At 43.5% G+C, this 21,942-nt stretch overlaps 1 protein-coding gene across 2 annotated transcripts in view; it reads right to left on the bottom strand.

The window, feature by feature from the left end:
* Positions 1-411: 411 nt before the first annotated feature.
* The window catches only part of LOC143923717 (uncharacterized), an 83,743-nt gene continuing 62,212 nt past the window's right edge, over positions 412-21,942 (bottom strand). For both annotated transcript variants that reach the window (XM_077447527.1, XM_077447529.1), the window contains exons 11-13: positions 14,972-15,322; positions 12,656-12,967; positions 412-2,115 (exon numbers count right to left, since the gene is read on the bottom strand). In XM_077447527.1, the coding sequence (XP_077303653.1) occupies positions 1,772-2,115; positions 12,656-12,967; positions 14,972-15,322 (1,007 nt within the window). In that variant the 3' untranslated portion in view covers positions 412-1,771. The remainder of the gene's footprint in view (positions 2,116-12,655; positions 12,968-14,971; positions 15,323-21,942) is intronic.

The raw sequence follows: 21,942 nt of genomic DNA, 5'->3' as shown, positions 1-21,942 counted from the left end.
AGAAAGCTAGTTAATGAGATTTGGACAGTACTGGGTAATCCTGAATACTGGTGCCAAACTGTCTGGGTGCGGTGCCTGGCTGTTGATTAGTTTACTGCTAAATAGGTCACTGTTAGCTGTTGGCTGTACCCTAGATGTGCTAATGATATTAACCACTTCTGCCCCGGAAGGATTTACCCCCCTTCCTGACCAGAGCACTTTTTGCGATACGGCACTGTGTTGCTGTAACTGACAATAGCGCGGTCGCGCGACATTGCACCCAAACAAAATTTACTTCCTTTTTTTCCCACAAATAGAGCTTTCTTTTGGTGGTATTTGATCACCTCTGCGTTTTTTTATTTTTTGCGCTATACACCAAAAAATAGCGACAATTTTTTTTACTTTTTGCTATAATAAATATCCCCAAAAAAATATATAAAACAACACATTTATTTCTCAGTTTAGGCCAATATGTATTCTTCTACATATTTTTGGTTAAAAAATTGCAATAAGGGTATATTGATTGGTTTGCGCAAAAGTTATAGCGTCTACAAAATAGGAGATAGATGTATGGCATTTTTATTATAATTTTTTTAAATCTTTTTTTATGTTATTAGTAATGGCAGCGATCTGCGATTTTTATCATGACTGCGACGTTATGTGGGACACTTTTGACACCATTTTGGGACCATTGTCATTTATACAGCGATCAGTGCTATAAAAATGCACTGATTACTGTGTAAATGACACTGGCAGGGAAGGGGTTAAACACTAGGGGACGATCAAGGGGTTAAGTGTGTCCTAGGCAGGTGTCCTAACTGTGGGGGGATGGGCTATCACTCACATGACAGCAATCACTGCTCCTGATGGCAGGGAGCAGTAGATCTGAGTCAAGTCACTAGGCAAAATGGGGAAATGCCTTGTTTACAAAGGCATCTCCCCATTCTTCTGCTCCGTGACACGATTGCAGGCCCCCGGCAGACATCAAGTCCGCGGGACCCTCGGGCACGTTCACGGAGCCCACAATGCCGTGATTTAAAGCGGACATACCTGTACGCTCATTTGCCCAGCCGAGCCATTGTGCCGATGTACATCGCCATGCGCTGGTCGGCTAGTGGTTAATGTTTACAGTATACATTGTTTAGAATAATGTGATCAAGCTCTTACTTGATCTTGTGTGGTATATACTCTGTGTGAATTTAGAATAAAGTCAGTGCCAGTTTGCCCCTAAGCCAGTGTCGTCTAGTTCTTGGGAGCAATATTCAGATATAATACCTGATTCCTGGTTCCAGACCGGAGGAAGCTGTATCTTGGTGGGGGCACCCAGGTTGGATGCCAGATAGTCCATCACAGTGGCCAATGACAGTGAGTTAACCCTAGCATACTCTTTATATTCATTTATGGGCTTCTTCTTCTACCAGTAAATGAATGTTTGGGTAAAATCATAAAAATAAAACATTCAGTACATCTCTGCTGTACATACACATTTATCCTGTTTTGTCCATGCTGAAAGTACAATAAAAACACAATGACTTATTGGTTAGCACTTTTGTCCTGCAGCACTGGGGTCATTCATTTTGAATCTCAACCAGGACACTATCTACATGGAGTTTGCATCTTCTCCCTGTGCTTGCTTGGGTTTCTTCTGGGTACTCCAAAGACACGCTGGCCTAGCAGGTCATTTAGCTCCTGTTTAAATTGGCCCTAGCAAGTGAGATGGGACCTTAGATTGTAAACTCCTTGAGAGCAGGCAATGACTGTAAAGCATTATTTGTGGACATGATATAAACACTCACTTTACAACAAGTTTTCCAGTTCTTCCCTCGATGGGTCTCTCCAGAGAGGGGTGATTCACCCTACAGATGTATTCTGCCCCCTGGTGGACGCTCAATGTGGGGACAATAGTCAGACTGGCTGTACAGCTGTATGTGTTATCAGCCTCTCTCCTGGGGGTTATTATACTGGTAACCATATTATCAGTCTCCTCATATAACTCCTCATCCCGGCTTCTTCTCAGCCAGGTCACTGTGACCACGTTAGGGAAATACTTGGTGATATGACACTGCAGGGTGACCGGGGTGTCATGGAATAAGTTGGGTGTCTGTATCTCTTCTATTGCTGGGCTCCATGGGTTTTCTACAAAATAAAAAGAAAGAACGTTTATACTGTGTCTCCCAACTCTCTACACGGTGGTATATTGAAATTGTAAAGTCTATATAGCATGAAAATGTGCTTAAATTAAGGAAATTATTTTCCTTTCCATGTTCTTTTTGCATATACAAAGGTTATTGCAAACTATCATATCAATAGAAAATAATACAAAGGAATAGGGAATATCCGCAGGACTTCCATACTAAAGAGAACCAATAAGTTGCCTAGTCCACTATACCACCAGTATGGGGTTGATTACCGTACCCAGACACAAAACTATAGAAAGAAACACTGGGAAGGCTTCCATAAAAAGTAGACACTATAGGTAATACTATTGGTTTGACTTCAAAAATATATGTTAGTCAGGTTGAAAAAGACACACATCCATCTACTTCAACCATAAAAAAATAAAAAAAATAATACAATTCCATATACACAATCCTATACCCACAGACAATCCAGAGGAAGGTGAAAAACCCCAGCAAAGCATGGTCCAATTTGCTACAGCAGGAGAAAAAAATGCCTTCCTGATCCCCCGAGAGGCAATCAGATATTCACTAAATCAACTTTACCTATAAATGTCACCCAGGTATATTATGTACATTTAGGAAAGAATCCAGGCCTTTCTTAAAGAAATCTACTGAGTTGGCCAGAACCACCTCTGGATGGAGGCTATTCCATTCCACATTTTCACAGCTCTTACTGTTAAGAAACCTTTCCGTATTTGGAGATTAAATCTCTTTTCCTCTAGACAAAAGAGTGCCCCCATGTCCTCTGTGATGAGTGCAAAGTGAATAACTCAACACCAAGTTCATATGTGTAGATGTTGATCATATCCAGGGGTGGACTGACCATTTGGCCACTCGGGCACTGCCCGAAGGGCCCATGCCACTAGGGGGCCCCATCAGGGTTGCCAGCCTCAGTAAAACCAGGGACAGTATGTAAAAATGTGTGTTTTTTTTTTATATCTGTCTCTGAAATGTCCCTTACTGACATCCTTTTGGTCTAAAAATCCTGAGATTATAGCTGCCCCACCTCTCCAGTAGACATGTGCAAAAGGAAAAAATTTGTTTAGTTTCGTTTCGTTTTTAATTCGTTAATTCATTAATTTCGTTTAGTTATATTCGTTAACTTCCTTAAATTCGTTTTCGGATTTCGTTTAGTTTTCTACCGAATTCGAAAAATCGGCCACATTCGAAATTATTTCAACATGATTCGACATTATTTCAACCGCATTCGAAAATATTTTGTGACTCTCCAGTACCTTTCAGCCAATAGAAAACATGTCTGTGTATACTGTGTGATTGTATACTGTGTGTGTATTTGTGTATACTGTGTGGCCCCATAATCTCCTATTGCCCAGGGGCCCCATAAGTTGTTAGTCTGCCCCTGATCATATCCCCCCTTAATCTCCTCTTCTCAAGAGTGAATAAATTGAATTCCTCTAATATTTCCTCATAGCTGAGCTCCTCCATGCCTCTTATCAGTTTGGTTGCCCTTCTCTGCACTTTCTCCAGTTCCCTGATATCCTTTGAGAACTGGTACCCAAAACTGAACTTCATATTCCAAATGAGATCTTACTAATGATTTGTACAGGGGGGCAAAATGATATCTCTCTCTCTGGAGTCCATACCTCTCCTAATACAAGAAAGGACTTTGCTCACTTGAAACCGCAGCTTGGCATTGCATGTTATTATTGAGCTTATGATCTACCAAAACCCCCAGATCCTTCTCCACTATGGATTCCCCCAGTTGTACTCCCCCTAGTATGTATGATGCATGCATATTATTAGCCCCCAAGTGCAGAACTTTACATTTCTCAGCATTAAACCTCATCTGCCACATAGTCGCCCAATTAGACAGAGCATTGAGGTCGGCTTGTAAATTGGAGACATCCTGTAAGGACGTTATTGCACTGCATAGCTTGATGTCATCTGCAAAGACAGAAATTTTACTTTTGATCCCAGACCCAATATCATTTATAAAGATATTAAAAAGTAAGGGTCCCAGCACTGAACCTTGGGCTACACCACTGATAACCTTAGACCATTCAGGGTAAGAATTATTAAAGGAGAAGTCCAGCCTGAGCTCATTTGGCTGGGCTTCTCCTATGGGTCACAGGAGTGTAATTCGTTTTGCACTCCTGTGACCCATTTTCAGCAGAGTGAATTGAAGTCCGTCCTCTGCTGACGTCACAGATATTAGTCCAGGAACATCGTCATCCCAACTCTGGGAGTCTGGATCCGCCAGGTGCCTGGACTGATACCCACCTCAGCCTCTCAGCGAGCCGCTCCTCGCCCCTCCACAGCTCAGAGCTCCAGTGAGCATGGTGGAGCAGAGCAGAGAGATGCTGATTGACAATCAGCAGCTCTCTGTTTGGGGATCTGTGAGAACCGAGTCATCGGCGATGTCCGATCGCTTGGTCCTCAGTGTAGAGATGCAACATCCACCTAGGTAAGAATGAATGGGGAAAAAAGCCCAAACCCATAGTTCTCTGAATTAGGTTTTTAGCCAGTTTTCTATCCATTTACAAACTGATATTTCCAAGCCTGTAGACTTTACCTTACACATGAGCCGTGTGTGGGGAACTGTGTAAAATGCCTTTGCAAAATCCAAGTATACCACGTCGACTGCTACCCCTCTGTCCAAGGTTTTAGCTCCTCATAAAAAGAAATCAAGTTTGACAACTTTCATGAGTCCATGCTGTCTGTTGCTTAAAATATTTTTTTCCTGCAAGAACTCGTCTATGTGGTCTTTTATTAATCTCTTCAGTATCTTCCCAACTACAAATATTATTACAGAGCGTTAGACAGTATAAAAAAACTCACTAAATGATTACCACCACCCATCTACAAAGTTAAAAAATGACAACATTTTCATACATAAATAAACAGTCCGGAATCAGATGTTACCTGGCAGACTAAAAAGGTAAAGGTTTCACCAAAATACTTCCATATATATGTGTATATATATATATATATATATATATATATATATATATATATATATATATATATATATATACACAGATCTCTGCCATTTGCTATTAGATTTAAACAGAGAGCTCACCATTATAGGTTCAGAGAATCGCTTCGAATAAAGAGGGTTGATAGATGAGAATTCATTTATAAAATGCACCAGCTGGGATTAGATGTTGCTCATCAAATAAGGTCATATAGCAGCATTCACGTTTATTGTACTATATTACCAAAAGTATTGGGACACCTGCCTTCACACCCATATGACCTTTAATGGCACCTCAGTCTTAGTCTGTAGGGTTCAAGTTTGACCCAACCTTTACAGCTATAAATAGCTTCATCTCTTCTGGGAAGGCCGTCCACAAGGCTTAGGAGTGTGTCTATGGGAATGTTTGACCATTCTTCCACAGGCACATTTCTGAGGTCAGGCACTGATGTTGGATGAGAAGGCCTGGCTTACAGTCTCCGCTCTAATTCACCCCAAATGTGTTCTATTGGGTTGAGATCAGGACTCTCTGCAGGCCAGTCATGTTTCTCCACCCTAAACTCGCTCATCTATGTCTTTATGGAGCTTGCTTTGTGCACTGGTGTGCAGTCATGTTGGAACAGGAAGGGGCCGCCCTCAGATTGTTCTCACAAAGTCGGGAGCATGAAATTGTCCAAAATGTCTTGGTATGATGATGCCTTAAGAATTCACTTCTCTGGAACTAAGAGGCCCGGAAAAACAACCCCTGAAAACAACCCCGCACCATAATCCAATACGGCACTGTGTTACTTTAATTGACAATTGCGCGATCGTGAGATGCTGTATCCAAATAAAATTGTCCTTTTTTCTCACAAATGGAGCTTTCTTTTAGTGGTATTTGATCACCTCTGCCATTTTTATTTTTTGAGCTATAAACAAAAAAAGAGCAACATTTTGGGGAAAAAAAACAATATTTTTTACTCTAAAACATATCCAATAAAAAACTTAAAAAATCGAATTTCTTCATCAATTTAGGGCAATATGTATTCTGCTACAGTTTTTTGTTTTTTTAAATCCCAGTAAGCATATATTGATTATATTGATATATTGATAGTGTATATGGTTATAGTTTCTACAAACTATGGGATATATTTTTGGAATTTGTATTTATTTATTTATTTCTTACTAGTAATGGCGGCGATCAGTGACTTATAGAGGGACTGCGATATTGCGGCGGACAAATCAAACATCTAACTGACAATTTTGACACTTTTTTGGGAACCATTGACACCAATACAGTGCTAAAAATATGCACTGTCACCAATGGCGTTACTAGGGGAGTTGCTCCTGGGGCTATATCCCTAAATCTGGGACCCATAGCACCAAGTCTCTTCTGCAGGGGTCCCTGCCTAACCACTGGGCCATGGGTGCAATGGGTGGGCTGCATGAGAGAGCCAGGCAGGCGTATGAGAGAAGCGAGCGAGTGGGTGGGCAAGCAGAGATGACATCATCTCTCCCCGCTCTCCGCCCACCCTGCATCATTGTTCTTCTGCCCTCACAGCCGAGCCTCTTCAATGTCGGAGGTGCAGCGGGGAGCAGCAAGATGACATCATCTCTCACTGCTCGCTCTGCATCAACAATCTCCTGCCCTCTCCTGCTGACTCTGTGGTCCTGGTCCTTATGACAAGCACCCGGGGGCCTCATGACCTGGGGTGCAGATACATCCGTTTCCGAGCCTCAGAACTGGCTAGTTCGAGGCGCAGTAACTGGAAGGAGGATTCTAAGGTGTTTCGGTGCCATCTCGGGTTTGGAGAGGCCCAGCAACTCTACACATGACCAGGGGAGGACTCTTCAGTAAGCGAGCCATCCACAAGGCTGGCTGCTCGGTAAGAGCCTGGAAGCTGAGCTGCCATGGACATTGATTGAATCCACAATTCTTACGGTATCCCTGGACCGGCTGAAAGATTCTGGTACAGTAAGAAAAGTTCCTAGTTCTACCCTTCCAGTTGTAACTAAGTTTCCAAGTTTCCAACCAAGTCTGTGTGAGAGACTTTGAAAAGCCAGAATTGCCTGTTGGCTGCTAAACCCAAACTTAAAGCGGAGCTCCACCCTAAAGTGGAACTTCTGCTCATTGGAACCCTCCCCCCCTCCAGCGCCACAATTGGCACCTTTCAAGAGGGAGGGGGGTGCAGATACCTGTATAGTACAGGTATTTGCACCCACTTCCGGCATAGATATCCTCAAAATATGTGGATATTTACGCAACTTCCTGCGCGTCACCCGCTGTCTGCTGGGAAACACACGGATCCTAGAGACAGCGGGGACCATCCTTATTGCGTAGCGCGACTCGGGCATGCACAGTAGGGAACCGGGAAGTGAAGCCGCAAGGCTCCACTTCCTGATCCCCATACCGAAGATGGTGGCGGCAGCACCCGAGAGCCGATCGAGACATCGCAGGCACGCTGGGCGGGTAAGTGTCCTTATTTTAAAAGTCAGCAGCTGCAGTATTTGGTGGAACTCCCACTTTAAGGATTTATCCAACAGTTAAAGAATCCAGTTGCGAGTGGCTGTTCCCTGGATTGTGTAGATAGAGAGACTTTTATTGAAGTCAGTGGTTCCGATCACCTGAGCTAAACTTTATCCTTATACCCTCTATTCCCAATTAGAGACTGAGTTTGTTCAACTGTTTTATGCAAAATAAAAATCCTAACAAGGAATTCAAGTGTCGGTCTCTACAATTACTGGAATATCAACCCTGGGAACCCCTAGACAAGGACAACGAGTGCAAGCTGGAGGAGATAATTGGTAAGCCCAGAAAAATTCAGCAGCTCCTTCGGGGGTTAGTGCTACATGTAGTTTTTTTCCATCTCTCTGTGTAACACATATCTCTGTCAGACCCCCCCCAGCCAGGGCCGGGACAAGGGGTGGGCAGGAGGGACGGGTGCCCCTGGCGCAATGGTTTATTGCAGGGGTAGGGGGCACCCTGACCCTAACCCTAAGGGAAAGGGGGGCGCAGTTTGGCATCTTTGCCCTGGGCGCTGGGTGACCTTGTCCCGACACTGCCCCCAGCCCCCCATTCCAACCCATCCCCCCTTTCCAAAATACAGTGCATGCTATCAGTCTATAAGAAGCAAGCTCTCCTCTGAAATACCATTGACCATATATTACTTGGCTGCAGGACATTGAAGCTGCTTCCTCTCTCCTTTCAATAACAACAATAGCGGGTGGTGGCTCGGCTGGATTCCTCCGTGCTATTAATGCCTGGAATGCTGCTATTCTGGCTCAGGCAGCTTTGTGCCTCCACAGGGGTAAAGGTTAGCAGGAGCCTAACATGCGGAGAGCTGGTGGGTTATTGGCAAAAGGCTACTTTTTTTTTTGCTCTGTGGAAACGGACAGAAGGACGCTCTACCCTCACTCCCCAGCACTCTATACACAGAAGGATGTGTTTTCAGTGGCTATCCTCTTTTATTCTGCTCACAGGTTGCTATTGGAGGGAAAAGAGAGCAGCCCATATAGAAAGTAATTGTGCTGCAAGTTTGAAAATGACGTGCTAAGCTATTGCTAGACTTGCCAGGCTTCACAATTTTGTTGCACAATTGCAGCAAGTCCGCATTGAATGACTCCAGATCAAATTTATTTGCAAACATACCGCAAGTCTGCTGCAAGTTCTGCTTCAATTATGTTGTGCAATAGTCCTTCCACCAAAGGGGGTCACTGTGGCTGAATTTTCATGCTGTAGACTTGCAGAGTTCTTGCTGCAGACTCACCACTGCAACTTTGCTCTTGCTAGAGACTTCTCATGCAAACTTGCTGCAAATTGGAGCTTCAAGTGTTCTGCTAGTGTGCAACTTGCCAGTGAAAATGTGCAGCAAGTTAACAAAATATACAATTCAACACTGCCCATGCTCACAGCCTATTGCATTACGGTGTGCAATCCCAAAGTTCAAATGCACATGTGTGTGTGTATGGATGTATATAAGTAGGCATACACACACAGAGAACCCATGTAAATGAGCCCTTCATTTTTTTGTATTATATTTTACATTTTGAATTATCTTTACTTTTTTTATTTATTGCAATTTTTTTTCACAGTGCTTCTTGGAGGGTGGGGGGGGGGGGCTCTTAGGTGAATTATTAGGGGTCTTAATAGACAAGCAATCCAGCCTACACCCCCCCCCCCCCACCCAGGTTGGTCACCAGCCCCGCACTTACCCCATCTAGGTTGCGGCGGTTTCTCCTCCTACTAGTGCTTCAGGAGAGAAGGGAATCCAGCAATGCTGCAAGAGGGGTCAGCCACTCATGCTAATGCACATTAGGCGATTAAGGTGTGCCCACCCTGTGTGCACTTCTGACACTGCCACAAATTTGTGGCCAATTATCCTTGCTATCTGGGAGTCTCCTCCTTCCAGCAGCTATCAAGTTCCCTGCTCTGTCTGACAGCAGTGATACTACCTTCACTAATGTCAGTGAGGCAGATTCAGAACAGAGCGGGTCCAGTGTGCCCTTTACCCTTCATGTACTACTGCGCCCAGGGCGCTTCTCCTTTCTGCCCACCACTTGTCACGGCCCTGGTGGTCCCTCAATCTAGTCTATGAGAGGCTCAATGTTGGAGCATATATAGCAATGGATAAATTGAAGGTGGGTATACCTGGAGATGCCAAGTAGGGATGAGCTTTATGTTCAGGTCGAACATTGGCTCTTCGCCCGTTCGCAAAATAGCGAACAATTTGGGGTGTTTGCGCCAAATTTGAAAGCCATGGAACACCCTTTAAAAGTCTATTGGAGAAATCAAAAGTGCTAATTTTAATGGTTAATATGCAAGTTAATGTTATAAAAAGTGTTTGGGGACCTGGGTCCTGCCCTAGGGGGCATTTATCAACGCAAAAAAAAGTTTTAAAAACGTCAGTTTTTTCGGGGGCAGTGATTTTAATATTGCTTAAAGTGAAAAAATAAGAATGAAATATTCTTTTAAATTTCATACCTGGGGGGTGTATATAGCATGCCAGTGAAGGGGAGCATGTTTCCCATGTTTAGAACAGTCCGATAGCAAAATGACATTTCTAGGAAAAAAAAGAGTAATTTAAAAGTACTCGCAGCTATAATGAATTGTCGCTCCTGGCATTTTGGGGGTGGTATGAATATTATTAAGGGAAACCCCGAACCAAAATGTAAAAAAAAAATGCGTAGGGATCCCCACCAAATTCCATCCCAGTTCCTTCAAGTCTGGTATGGATATTAAGGGGAACCCTACGCCAATTTTTTTTTAAAATGGCGTAGGGGTCCCCCTCAAAATCCATACCAGACCCGATATTACCCCGCTCAAAATTTTAAAAAAAGTTGCATGAGAGTCCCCCCAAAAATCCATACCAGGCGCTTATCCGAGCACGCAACCTGGCAGCCCGCAGGAAAAGAGCCTCCTGAACCATACCAGGCCACATGCCCTCAACATGGAGAGGGTGCTTTGAGGTAGCCCCCAAAGTACCATGTTCCCATGTTGATGGGGACAAGAGCTACATCCCCACAACCCTTGCCCGCTAGTTGCAAGGGGACCCCCAGATCCCACCCCCCATGTGAATTGGTAATGGGGTACAAATGTACCCCTACCATTTCACAAAAAAGTGTCAAAAATGTTAAAAAAGATAATAGCCGGTTTTTGACAATTCCTTTATTAATGTCTTCTTCTTTCCCCGATTCTTCTTCCATCTTCTTCTGGTCTTCCTTTGGTTTTCTTCTTCTTCCATCTAGTTCTTCCCCCGCTTCTTCCTCTATCTTCCTCTGCTTCTTCCTCTGGTCCTCTGCTTCTTCCTCCGGTCTTCTCCTCCGTCATCTTCCTCTGGCTTCTCCTTCCCCGCTTCCCCGAACGATCTGCCTCAATAGGAATCTCCCGCTGTGTGGCGCTTCTGTTCTTGTGACAGCTCTTATATAACTGACGGCAGGATCACCGGTTGGCCCCACTCCCCTCTGACGCATGGGGACTTCCCTATGGCTTTGCCCGTGGTGTCAGAGGGAGGTGGGGTCACCTGTTTACGTAAATGAGTAACCCCGCCCCCCATTTGACACCACAGGGAAAGCCATAGGGAAGTCCCTGTGCGTCGGGGGGCGGGGTCACCGAGTGGTCCTGTCCTCTTTTTATGACAATAACTTGCATATAAGCCTTTAAAATTTGCACTTTTGATTATTCATGTTCGTGTCCCATAGACTTTAATGGTGTTCGCGTGTTCAAACTAATTTTTTTCTTGTTCGCATGTTCTGCTGCGAACCGAACCGGGGGGTGTTCGGCTCATCCCTAATGCCAAGCACAGTGCAATGGCAGCTGAAGACTTCCAATGTGTCCTTTATGGAGAAATCCAGGCAAGTCTGCCCTCAATTTATCCTTTGCTATATATGCTCCAGCATGGGGGCTCTCAAAGACTAGAGTTATGCCTGGTACAGACAGTGAGATTATTGGACAAATGATCATCGGTTTCTTTTTTGCATGCTAATCTAATGTCGAACCTGAAGAGTTTACTAAGGCCCCTTTCACACAGGGTACGTCCGTTTTGACAGACTCTGCTTGCTCTCTAGGGGATCGTTGTGCTGATCCCAGCTGAGCAGGCAGGTGACAGCTCCGTCTCCGCTCATTGTGCAGAGACTGACCTGTCAGATCCCGGCTCTCCTCTATGGGGAGATCGGATGAAACCGGACCACCAAAATTTGGAAGTGATGTAATGTGTTGTAGTGTATTTGTCTTGTATTTGGCAACTATACTGGTCAAACTAAATTCGTAAAACGGGGGTATCGTACGAGAAGAATTTTCCTGCTTGTCCGATCGGATAATATCAGATCGGCTCTCAAAAGCTCAGTACTACCAATCAGATTACCATACAAACACTGTGAAAGCCATATTTTTGGTAGGATTTTCTGATTGTGTGTATGGGCCGTTAAGGGACACACTAAACAGAGGGGTCTAAATATACCTGTTACAACAGAAACGTTAACAAGTCTCTGGAAAATATGAAAAGTTAAAGCGGGAGTAAACCCAGTTTCAAAAAACACTTACATTCCCGGCATGCCGGAAATGCTAACTTTCACATTGGTTGTGCTCTCAACCAAACTTTCAAACCAGCCAATGGCTGGTTTCATAACTGATCACATGTGCAGCATTATGGCAGTTGAAGAATCATTAGAGGCCAAGATGGCAGCTTCCTTGACTGAAAATGATAGAAGGGTTTACTTCCACTTTAAGGGAGCTCCACCCACTGACCCCAAAGGAGAAGACAAACTATTTAAAAATGTTTTTATTGCCCGTTGTGTTGATCAGAGGTTTATGAAGTTGGTTAGGCACACCAAGGTGGTCGGGAATAGAGTTGGGAAGAAGGTCTCACTGTTGGGAATATCCAAGATGTATAAAAGGCCAGGGGCTGACTTAGACCACCAGGCTGCATTTATAACTAAATATCACTTTTGGGTGAACTAACCTTTTAGCAGCTGGAAAAGCTTGTTTTGTTCTTTGGGGGTTTTTTTGTTTTGTTTTTTAGTAATGAATATTGCTTTTAGCTGTATATATTTGTTGTTATTTTCCAAAGAACCTCATGTAACTCACCTGAGTCTCTGATAGATAGATCCTTATAGCCCAGAGTGTCCAGAGATTCATGCTCCCAGCTCACTTGTACTCTGAATTCTGGATCCTTCAGGAGCTCCTCGGAAATTGTGACTTCACTGCAGACACTATAGGTCCCATCAGGAATATCTGTGAATGTCTCTGTGGATGGTAAGGCTTGGTGCGGCTCCCCCACTCCATGTGTCCATCTAAGTGTGATGTCTCGGGGATAAAATTTCTCCAGAGTGATTGAATACTTCAACTCCCCAGAGCCAGTTAGAGTTCTTGATATTGGCTGTAACATCTGAAGCTTTGCTGAAGAGCAATGCATAAAAATTTAAATGATTGTGAAGATAACTGTTACCATGGAATAAAATCTAATTACAAATTCAAAGTTCTATCACTTGGAAAATCAGTTTGATTAAAGATTGACAGTGCTGTCCTTTTTCTAATGCTTACTTGGTTAAGGAAAGTAGTTGGCTAAAGTTCAATAACATTTTGAAACTTTACTATGTATCAGAGTTCCCGTTTACCCAATCACTTACTGATATTTTTAAAATCATCCACTGGTGACAGTTGGAGGCTCATCTAATGATCTCTAATTATTCCCGCTGTGGCCAATCAGAAGCCAGCACATCCCTTGGACACTGGAATCAAATCGTTAAATGACACAATTGGAAAGATTATTAAATGTGAGCCATCCCCACTGTCACTAGCTACTGTCAGCAGTTGGGGGCTTTCAATGACATTAATAAAATCATTACCAAAGTGATGGATGAATGTGGAATGCCAAAGCAGAGTAAATATTTGACATTTTTCAATGTCAAATATTATGGTCTGTAAACAGTTTTTTTTTCAGCAGAGCAGTTACAATAAGTCTGGTAAATACGTGAAAAAGGACCCTGGAGCACCACCTACTGGTTGGACACATGAAATGAAAATGTATTTTTAAAATCTGTATTAGTCCTGATCTTAAAGTGTTGGCTAAACTTTGGTGGCAATATTGAAAATACCACCATATATTTGAGCCCAATACATACACTCTCAAGCCTTTGCTAAAACTTCAAAGTCTTCAGAGGTGCCTATTTTGCTTAAAAGTTTTCCACATAGCATTAAAACTTTTATTATGCCTATTACAGACTATGCCATAAATTATTGGCAACAGATAATTTGTAGAATCAATTATCAATCAATTTAGGTTGTAACCAGGATAGCAGGTGAATTTTCCCCACAGAGCCACAGAGCCACGTAAATCATGCAAGAGGCTTCTTCACTGTAAAAATATGGAATAGATTCCCTAAGGCTGGGTTCACACTGCAGCAAGGAGTAGCTCACAGCAGGGTTCCAGTGCGTCCCTGTTCACCATTTCAGGTTCGATTTCAGCACAAATATTTGGCTGAATTCGGACCTGAAAGGGACCAGAAGACGCAGAGGACTCCTGTGTAATTCGCACTGGAGCCGCTCCGGAGATGTGTAGAACGGTTCCATAGAGAGACGGTCATAATCTCCTGACATGTGAATTGTATGCGGGGAAACCCACATCCAATTTGCAATAGTGTGAACCCAGGCTCAAGAATTAGTTCTGACCAACTTGGTAGATTGTTTTAAAAAGGATCTGGATCCTAAAAGTACAAAATATAAATGGATATTAGCATTCATAGATAATAACACCAGGGATTGTTGATCCTGGGAATTGTCATCAGGGGCTTAGAAAGGATATTTTTTTCTACCCAGTAGGAGTGAAATTGAATAATACTTCATAGGGTTTCTTTTGCCTTCCTCTGAATATACTGTGAGTATACGGTTCTGTACATGGAGGTTTTCTATTTATTTTTATTTTTTAGGTTTTCTATTTTTTTTATTTTGTTTTATTGTTTGAACTAAATGGATGTATGTCTTTTTTCAACCTTATTAACCATATAACTTTCAGCCCGATACACACTGGGCGAAAATCCATGTGTACAGCTTTGGTCTTTGTGTACAGCTATCTGTTCTACAGAAGTTGGTCTAATGACTGGCTTCTGTCGAATGGGCATGCTGGAAAACCAGTATTCGATCAGCCAATGGCTGTGAGCTCTGATCAGTGCTTAGTGGTGGGGGGGGGGGGGTTGGTGTCCCCGCTGTCAGAATTCAATGTCTCAACGGTAGAGATCACTGCATCAACATTGCTTGAGTTGATGCAGCAATCGGTCAGTTTTATTTTTCTTTCTACCAGCTACTTAAAACAAAAATAACTGAAAGTGTGTACCCAGCTTTACTCTATCCAAAACTAAAGACAAAAAGTTCTACCTTATATACACCTTCATAGAAACTGCTCACCACAAATAGCTCTGCAGTGGAATGTTTTCTCTTGCCTCCATTTTCCACAGCTATATCTACAGATGAAGGTCACATCTTTGTGATTGGTCACGTTGGGTCTGAACTTCAGTAAAGATGTGTAGTTTGGTCCGTCTCTGCATGATATGACCCCATACTGTGTGTCCATCAGTCTCTCCTCTTCCTCCTTATCTCCTCCATGGGACTCTGGGATCTCATAGACTTGTCCTTCTCTCTTCTCCAGCCAAGTCACACTCGTGTTCTCTGGGCATTTGGTGGCTTTACAGTATAGAGATGTTTCTTCTCCAGCAACCAGCTTGGAAGGTCCATCGATCTCCATTAAAGTAAAAGTAGCTGTAGCATAAAATTCATATTAACGCTTTCCGTAATTGGTACATTATACAGAAATGTAACCAGGCAAACAGATAGATACATGGATGAAATGCATACATACTGCATACAAGTTACACATACATCATTATTAACACAATATAAAGGGCAAACTTTACCACGTTACATGGTAAAAAAAGAAAAAAAAGAAGGCTGCTGGATCACCCCCATTACCATTTGTATGATACTGAAAAAAAACATTTGAATATTGCTAAGCATTTTAACAAATGTCATGGGGGTGATCCTGCAGCTATCCGTAACTAGGCTATTGAGGGAGTAAGATGCCCAAAGACAGGAGGTGATTTTTATTCAGATTCCTCTGTAAAATAAAATATTCTGGATTTTCCAGATGCAAACCAGAAGACTCATGGGACCAAATATTGAGTGAGTTGTCCCTTATTTTTATGAGTGACATCATCCCCCTCCTTCTCTGTATTGTGTTTCAAAAATTTTATTTTCTGTGTTTCAATGATATATATTATTATTTTTTTTTTATTTTTTTTGTTAGTTTTGATCTAGCATTGCAAATTTGCAGATTATTTTTTTTTGTTTACAAATGGTTTTTATTAAGGATAAGGTCATGATACATGGTATATACAGTGGGAAAGAAGGTACAGGTGAGGAAGCAGTTTTTGATTATACATCAGCATGTGATAAATCATATGGGAAAAGACAACTATTTGATAGTACCATAAGTACACAATATATTTGTGAGTATAGTTTTTAGAAGTGTTTAGATAAAACAGTAGTAAACATCAAACCAGTAGTGAAGTTTCCCATGGAGTCCATTTCTTTTTGTAGATATGCATTGTGTCGTATGGTGTATCTGTTCTGATAATTTAGTATTTACCATACGGTACCTGCGGCCATGGCATGTTAGATAAGCGCCAGTTGAAAGCTATGGTCCAGTGAATAGAGCTGAATAAAGTGAATTAATCTGGAACTGGCTATTGATATATCTTGTATGGGGGGTGAATAATAGACATATTTGAGATGTTAGTGGAATTTTTCTACCTGAAATTCGTTCTATCATAAGACTTGCCTTGTGTCATATATTTGTTAGATGGGTACAGTCCCAAAATGTATGTAATAGTGTCCCTTGTGTGGGGCAGCCCCTGAAACAGAGGGGGCGGGGGGATGTTGATGGGTAAAATGATTTGATTTTGTCAGGGGTAAGACACCATCTATAAAGTAGTTTAGTGGCCGATTCTCTGATAGAGGTTGTTTTGGTGCATTTGTGTAAATGTTCGAATATAGTATCCCATTATTCAAGTGAGAATGATAAGTTTAGGTCGGATTCCCGTTGTGAATGAATGAATGAATGAAATACTTGTATAGCGCACAATGCAAACTGAATCGCCTCTAGGCGCTGCTATTGTAGCGTAGGGTGTGATTTTTCTGGCATATTGAATTTGTTTAGGCTTTTATAATGTATGGAAATGAATCCTTTATCTCGTGGGGAGGAAATGCAAATCTGTTCAAATTGTGAAAAGGGGGTATGGAGAGTAAGTGGATAATATTTTTGGTAGAACTGTTTAATCTTTGTGTAATTTTCATGTTCTGTAAGTGCAAGGTTATATTTTGCTTGTAGCTCATTGAAAGAGAGAAATTCATTGTTATGGGTAAGTGATTTTAAGTCTGTTAGGTTGTGAAGTTGCCAAATGGTTAATGAGTTTTGGTTATTGTCTAAGGCAGTGAAGTGGGGGTCCCCTTGGAAGGATGCTAGGGGAGGGATGTCTGAAGACATGTTACATTTGTTATTGTGTCTATTCCACAGTTGTAAGGTATGTGTTACAATTGTTTTTAATGGTCTTATTTTTTGTGGTAAGATAGACTTGGTCCAAAGTAGACCTTGTAGGTGGTAAGGAAGGACAGATTGTTCTTTGAATAAGAGCCAGGGGATTTGAGTGAAGGGGGCATACCATTGTGCTAATTGGGTGAATCTAGCTGACAAGTAATATAGTCATAAGTTTGGGAAACTTAGACCTCCTTTTAGTTTGGGCCTAAACATCAAGGAGTAGCGAATCCTGGGTTTTTTGTTTTGCCAAACTTGTTGATTTCTCTTTGGAGTGAATCTAATGTGTTTTTGGGTATTAAAAGAGGAAGTGATCTGAAAAAAAAAAAAAGTTTGGGTAGTATAACCATTTTCATAGCTACGATTCTTCCCATGAATTAAATTTGATATGATGACCATAATTTAAGTATTTAAGTATTAAGTGTTTGATGTTGTTAAATAATGGTGGGTAATTGAAAAACATGAAAAAAGGTTTTGTATGAGGGAGTGATATGGATTCCTAGGTATCTGAATGAATCAGTGCGCCAATTGAATGGAAATCTATCTTTATGTGCTGATATTAATGCTGGTGGATTATTGATGGGTAGGGCTGCTAATTTATCTAATTTTACGATTAAACTTGTCAGATCGGGAAATATGTCTAAAGTTTTTGTCAGATTTGGTAGGGAGATAAGAGGTTTGGTTAGAAAAAGGGCTTAGTTTGAATTCTTTGGATCCTTTAGTGCATCCTTTGATATCTGTGCTATTTCGGATCACACAGGCAAGGGGCTCTATTGCCAAGGCAAAGAGGAGTGGGGACAGTGGGCACCCTTGCCTGGTGCCCCTGCTTAATAGGAAAAAGTCTGAATTATTACCGGAGAGCAGGGGCGGATCCAGAGTCTAATCTCGGGAGGGGCACTGCTATAAAATATGTTTTTTGGGGGGCAATTTATATGGGAAATGGCTGGTATTGGCGCTTCAATCATTACGGCACCATGGTTGTTATGGTGTCAGGATGATTGAAGCGCATTATTTCTATTAATACATTGTAATATAAAATTAAATGGTTCAACTCACCATATTGCAGAATCAGTGGGAGCCCTGAGGATGTCACTTGCCATGTCGCCTGCCACCAAATGTGGATTGTCACTTGCCACGTCACTTGTCACCAAATGCGGATTGTCACTTGCCACGTCACCTGCCACACATTGCGGATTGTCACTTGCCACGTAGCCTGCCACACATTGCAGATTGCCACTTGCCACGTCACCTGCCACACATTGCGGATTGTGACTTGCCACGTCACCTGCCACACATTGCGGATTGTCACTTGCCACGTCGCCTGCCACCAGATGTGGATTGCCACGTAGCCTGCCACACATTGCGGATTGCCACTTGCCACGTCACCTGCCACACATTGCGGATTGTCACTTGCCACGTTGCCTGACCCACATTGCGGATTGCCACTTGCCACGTCACCTGCCACACATTGGGGATTGTCACTTGCCACGTCACCTGCCACACATTGCGGATTGTCACTTGCCACGTTGCCTGCCACACATTGTGGATTGCCACTTGCCACGTCACCTGCCACACATTGCGGATTGTCACTTGCCACGTTGCCTGCCACACATTGCGGATTGCCACTTGCCACGTAGCCTGCCACACATTGCGGATTGTCACTTGCCACGTCACCTGCCACACATTGCGGATTGCCACTTGCCACGTAGTCTGCCACACATTGCGGATTGTCACTTGCCACGTCACCTGCCACACATTGCGGATTGTCACTTGCCACGTTGCCTGCCACACATTGCGGATTGCCACTTGCCACGTAGCCTGCCACACATTGCGGATTGTCACTTGCCACGTCACCTGCCACACATTGCGGATTGCCACTTGCCACGTAGTCTGCCACACATTGCGGATTGTCACTTGCCACGTCACCTGCCACACATTGCGGATTGTCACTTGCCACGTTGCCTGCCACACATTGCGGATTGTCACTTGCCACGTCACCTGCCACACATTGCGGATTGCCACTTGCCACGTAGTCTGCCACACATTGCGGATTGTCACTTGCCACGTCACCTGCCACACATTGCGGATTGTCACTTGCCACGTCACCTGCCACACATTGTGGATTGCCACTTGCCACGTAGTCTGCCACACATTGCGGATTGCCACTTGCCACGTAGTCTGCCACACATTGCGGATTGCCACTTGCCACGTAGCCTGCCACACACTGCGGATTGTCACCTACTGGTGGTCTTTTGTTGGGTCCCAGAGTGAAGATAGGCAGCAGAGAGATGATGCAATCTCTCTGCTGCACACAGCTTCCTACACAGTGAGGGTGGAACTGGAGGGATGCAGGGCAGTGAGAGATGATGTCATCTCCCTGCTCCCCTGCCTGCTGGCTTCCTGATTGGCCAGCAGCCCTCCTAAGCCGCCCAGCTGCCCCCCCCCCTCACCCGTCCACTCAGCGCGGGTACCCGCGGAACCGGCCGCGCGGGTACCCGCGGAACCGACCGCGATTGGACCCGCGGAACCGGCCGCGGGTACCCTCGGAACCGGCCGCGATTGGACCAGCGGAACCGGCCCGCGGAACCGGCCGCGATTGGACCCGCGGAACCGGCCCGCGGGTACCCGCGGAACCGGCCGCGATTGGACCCGCGGAACCGGCCGCGGGTACCCGCGGAACCGGCTGCGATTGGACCCGCGGAACCGGCCGTGCTGTCATTAGCTGGCGGTATTCTCGGAGGGGGCAATTGACCCGTTGCCCCCCCCCTGGATCCGCCCCTGCCGGAGAGTTTGATGCGTGTTTGTGGGTCATGGTAAAGGGCTTTGAAACCATGTATTAATTCACTGTTTATACCATATTGTGGGAGTAATGTGTCTAGGTATGACCAGATAACGCTGTTGAAGGCTTTGTGAATATCAAGACTGAGTAGGAGTGTTAAAGTGGAGTGTAGATTAGAGTCTTGGATGATTTTTGTAGTTAATCTTATGTTATCTTTTATGCCGCACACGAGAGTAATGTCCGACAGAAAAAGTCAGACGGAAGCTTTTCATAGTATATTCGTGTGTATGCCTCATCAGACTTTTTTTTTCGAAAATTCTGACGGACCTAGAAATAGAACATGTTTTAGATATTTCCATCTGAACAAATTCCTATCGGGAAAACCACTCGTCTGTATGCTGTTCTGACGGACCAAAAACAATGCATGCTCTGAAGCTAGTACGAGGCGGAGGCTATTGAACTTCCTTTTTGTAGTCCGGTCGTACGTGTTGTACGTCACCGTGTTCTTGATGATCGGACTTTGGTGTGATCGTGTGTACGCAAGACAGTTTCAGCGTAACTCCGTCGGAACTCCGTCGGAAAAACCTTCAGTTTATTCCGACTGGAAAACCGGTCGTTACGCGGCATTATTTGTCTATTTGGAGCGAATCCTGTTTGATCTGGATCAATTAATGGGGAAATAACTGAAGCTAGTCTATCAGCTAGCATGAGGCCAAATATTTTTAGATCATTGTCAATGACTGAAATTGGGCAATAATTTTGTGGAATGGAATGATATTTATTTGGTTTAGGTAGAAGGGACATGTTTGCTAGGAGCATTTTCTGATGGGAAATGGTTTCCTTGTAGGATATGGTTGTATAATTTTGTAAGGTGAGGGGTTAATGTGGAAACAAATTTTTTATAATAAGATGTGGAGTAACCATCAGGGCCTGGAGCTGTAGAGGATTTTAAAGAGCCTATAATTCTATTGATTTCTACAGTGGTGTGAAAAAGTGTTTGCCCCCTTCCTCATTTCCTGTTCCTTTGCATGTTTGTCACACTTAAGTGTTTCGGAACATCAAACCAATTTAAACAATAGTCAAGGACAACACAAGTAAACACAAAATGCATTTTGTAAATGAAGGTGTTTATTATTAAAGGTGAAAAAAAATCCAAACCTTTATGGCCCTGTGTGAAAAAGTGATTGCCCCCTAAACCTAATAACTGGTTGGGCCACCCTTAGCAGCAACAACTGCAACCAAGCGTTTGCGATAACGTGCAATGAGGCTTTTACAGCGTCCTGGAGGAATTTTGGCCCACTCATCTTTGCAGAATTGTCCTAATTCAGTTACATTGGAGGGTTTTCGAGCATGAACGGCCTTTTTAAGGTCATACCACAACATCTCAATAGGATTCAGGTCAGGACTTTGGCTAGGCCACTCCAAAGTCTTCATTTTGTTTTTCTTCAGCCATTCGGTGGTGGACTTGCTGGTGTGTTTAGGATCATTGTCCTGCTGCAGAACCCAAGTTCGTTTCAGCTTGAGTACACGAACAGATGGTCGGACATTCTCCTTCAGGATCTCTTGGTAGACAGCAGAATTCATAGTTCCTTTTATCACGGCAAGTCTTCCAGGTCCTGAAGCAGCAAAACAGCCCCAGACCATCACACTACCACCACCATATTTTACTGTTGGTATAATGTTCTTTTTATGAAATGCAGTGTTCCTTCTACGCCAGATATACTTGGATACACACCTTCCAAAGAGTTCCACTTTTGTCTCATCAGTCCACAGAATGTTGTCCCAAAAGTCTTGGGGATCATCAAGATGTGTTGTGGAGAAATTGAGACGAGCTTTGATGTTCTTTTTGCTCAGCAGTGGTTTTCTCCTTGGAACTCTGCCATGCAGGCCATTTTTGCCCAGTCTTTTCCTGATGGTGGAGGCATGAACGCTGACCTTAACTGAGGCAAGTGAGGCCTGCAGTTCCTTGGACGTTGTTGTGGGGTCTTTTGTGACCTCTTGGATGAGTCG

This window comes from Lithobates pipiens, unplaced genomic scaffold, assembly GCF_037356315.1.
Source record: "Lithobates pipiens isolate NorthernLeopardFrog02 unplaced genomic scaffold, aLitPip1_a1.2 Scaffold_22, whole genome shotgun sequence".
Taxonomy (NCBI): Eukaryota; Metazoa; Chordata; class Amphibia; order Anura; family Ranidae; genus Lithobates; species Lithobates pipiens.
This window is presented reverse-complemented; position numbering and strand designations above follow the sequence as displayed.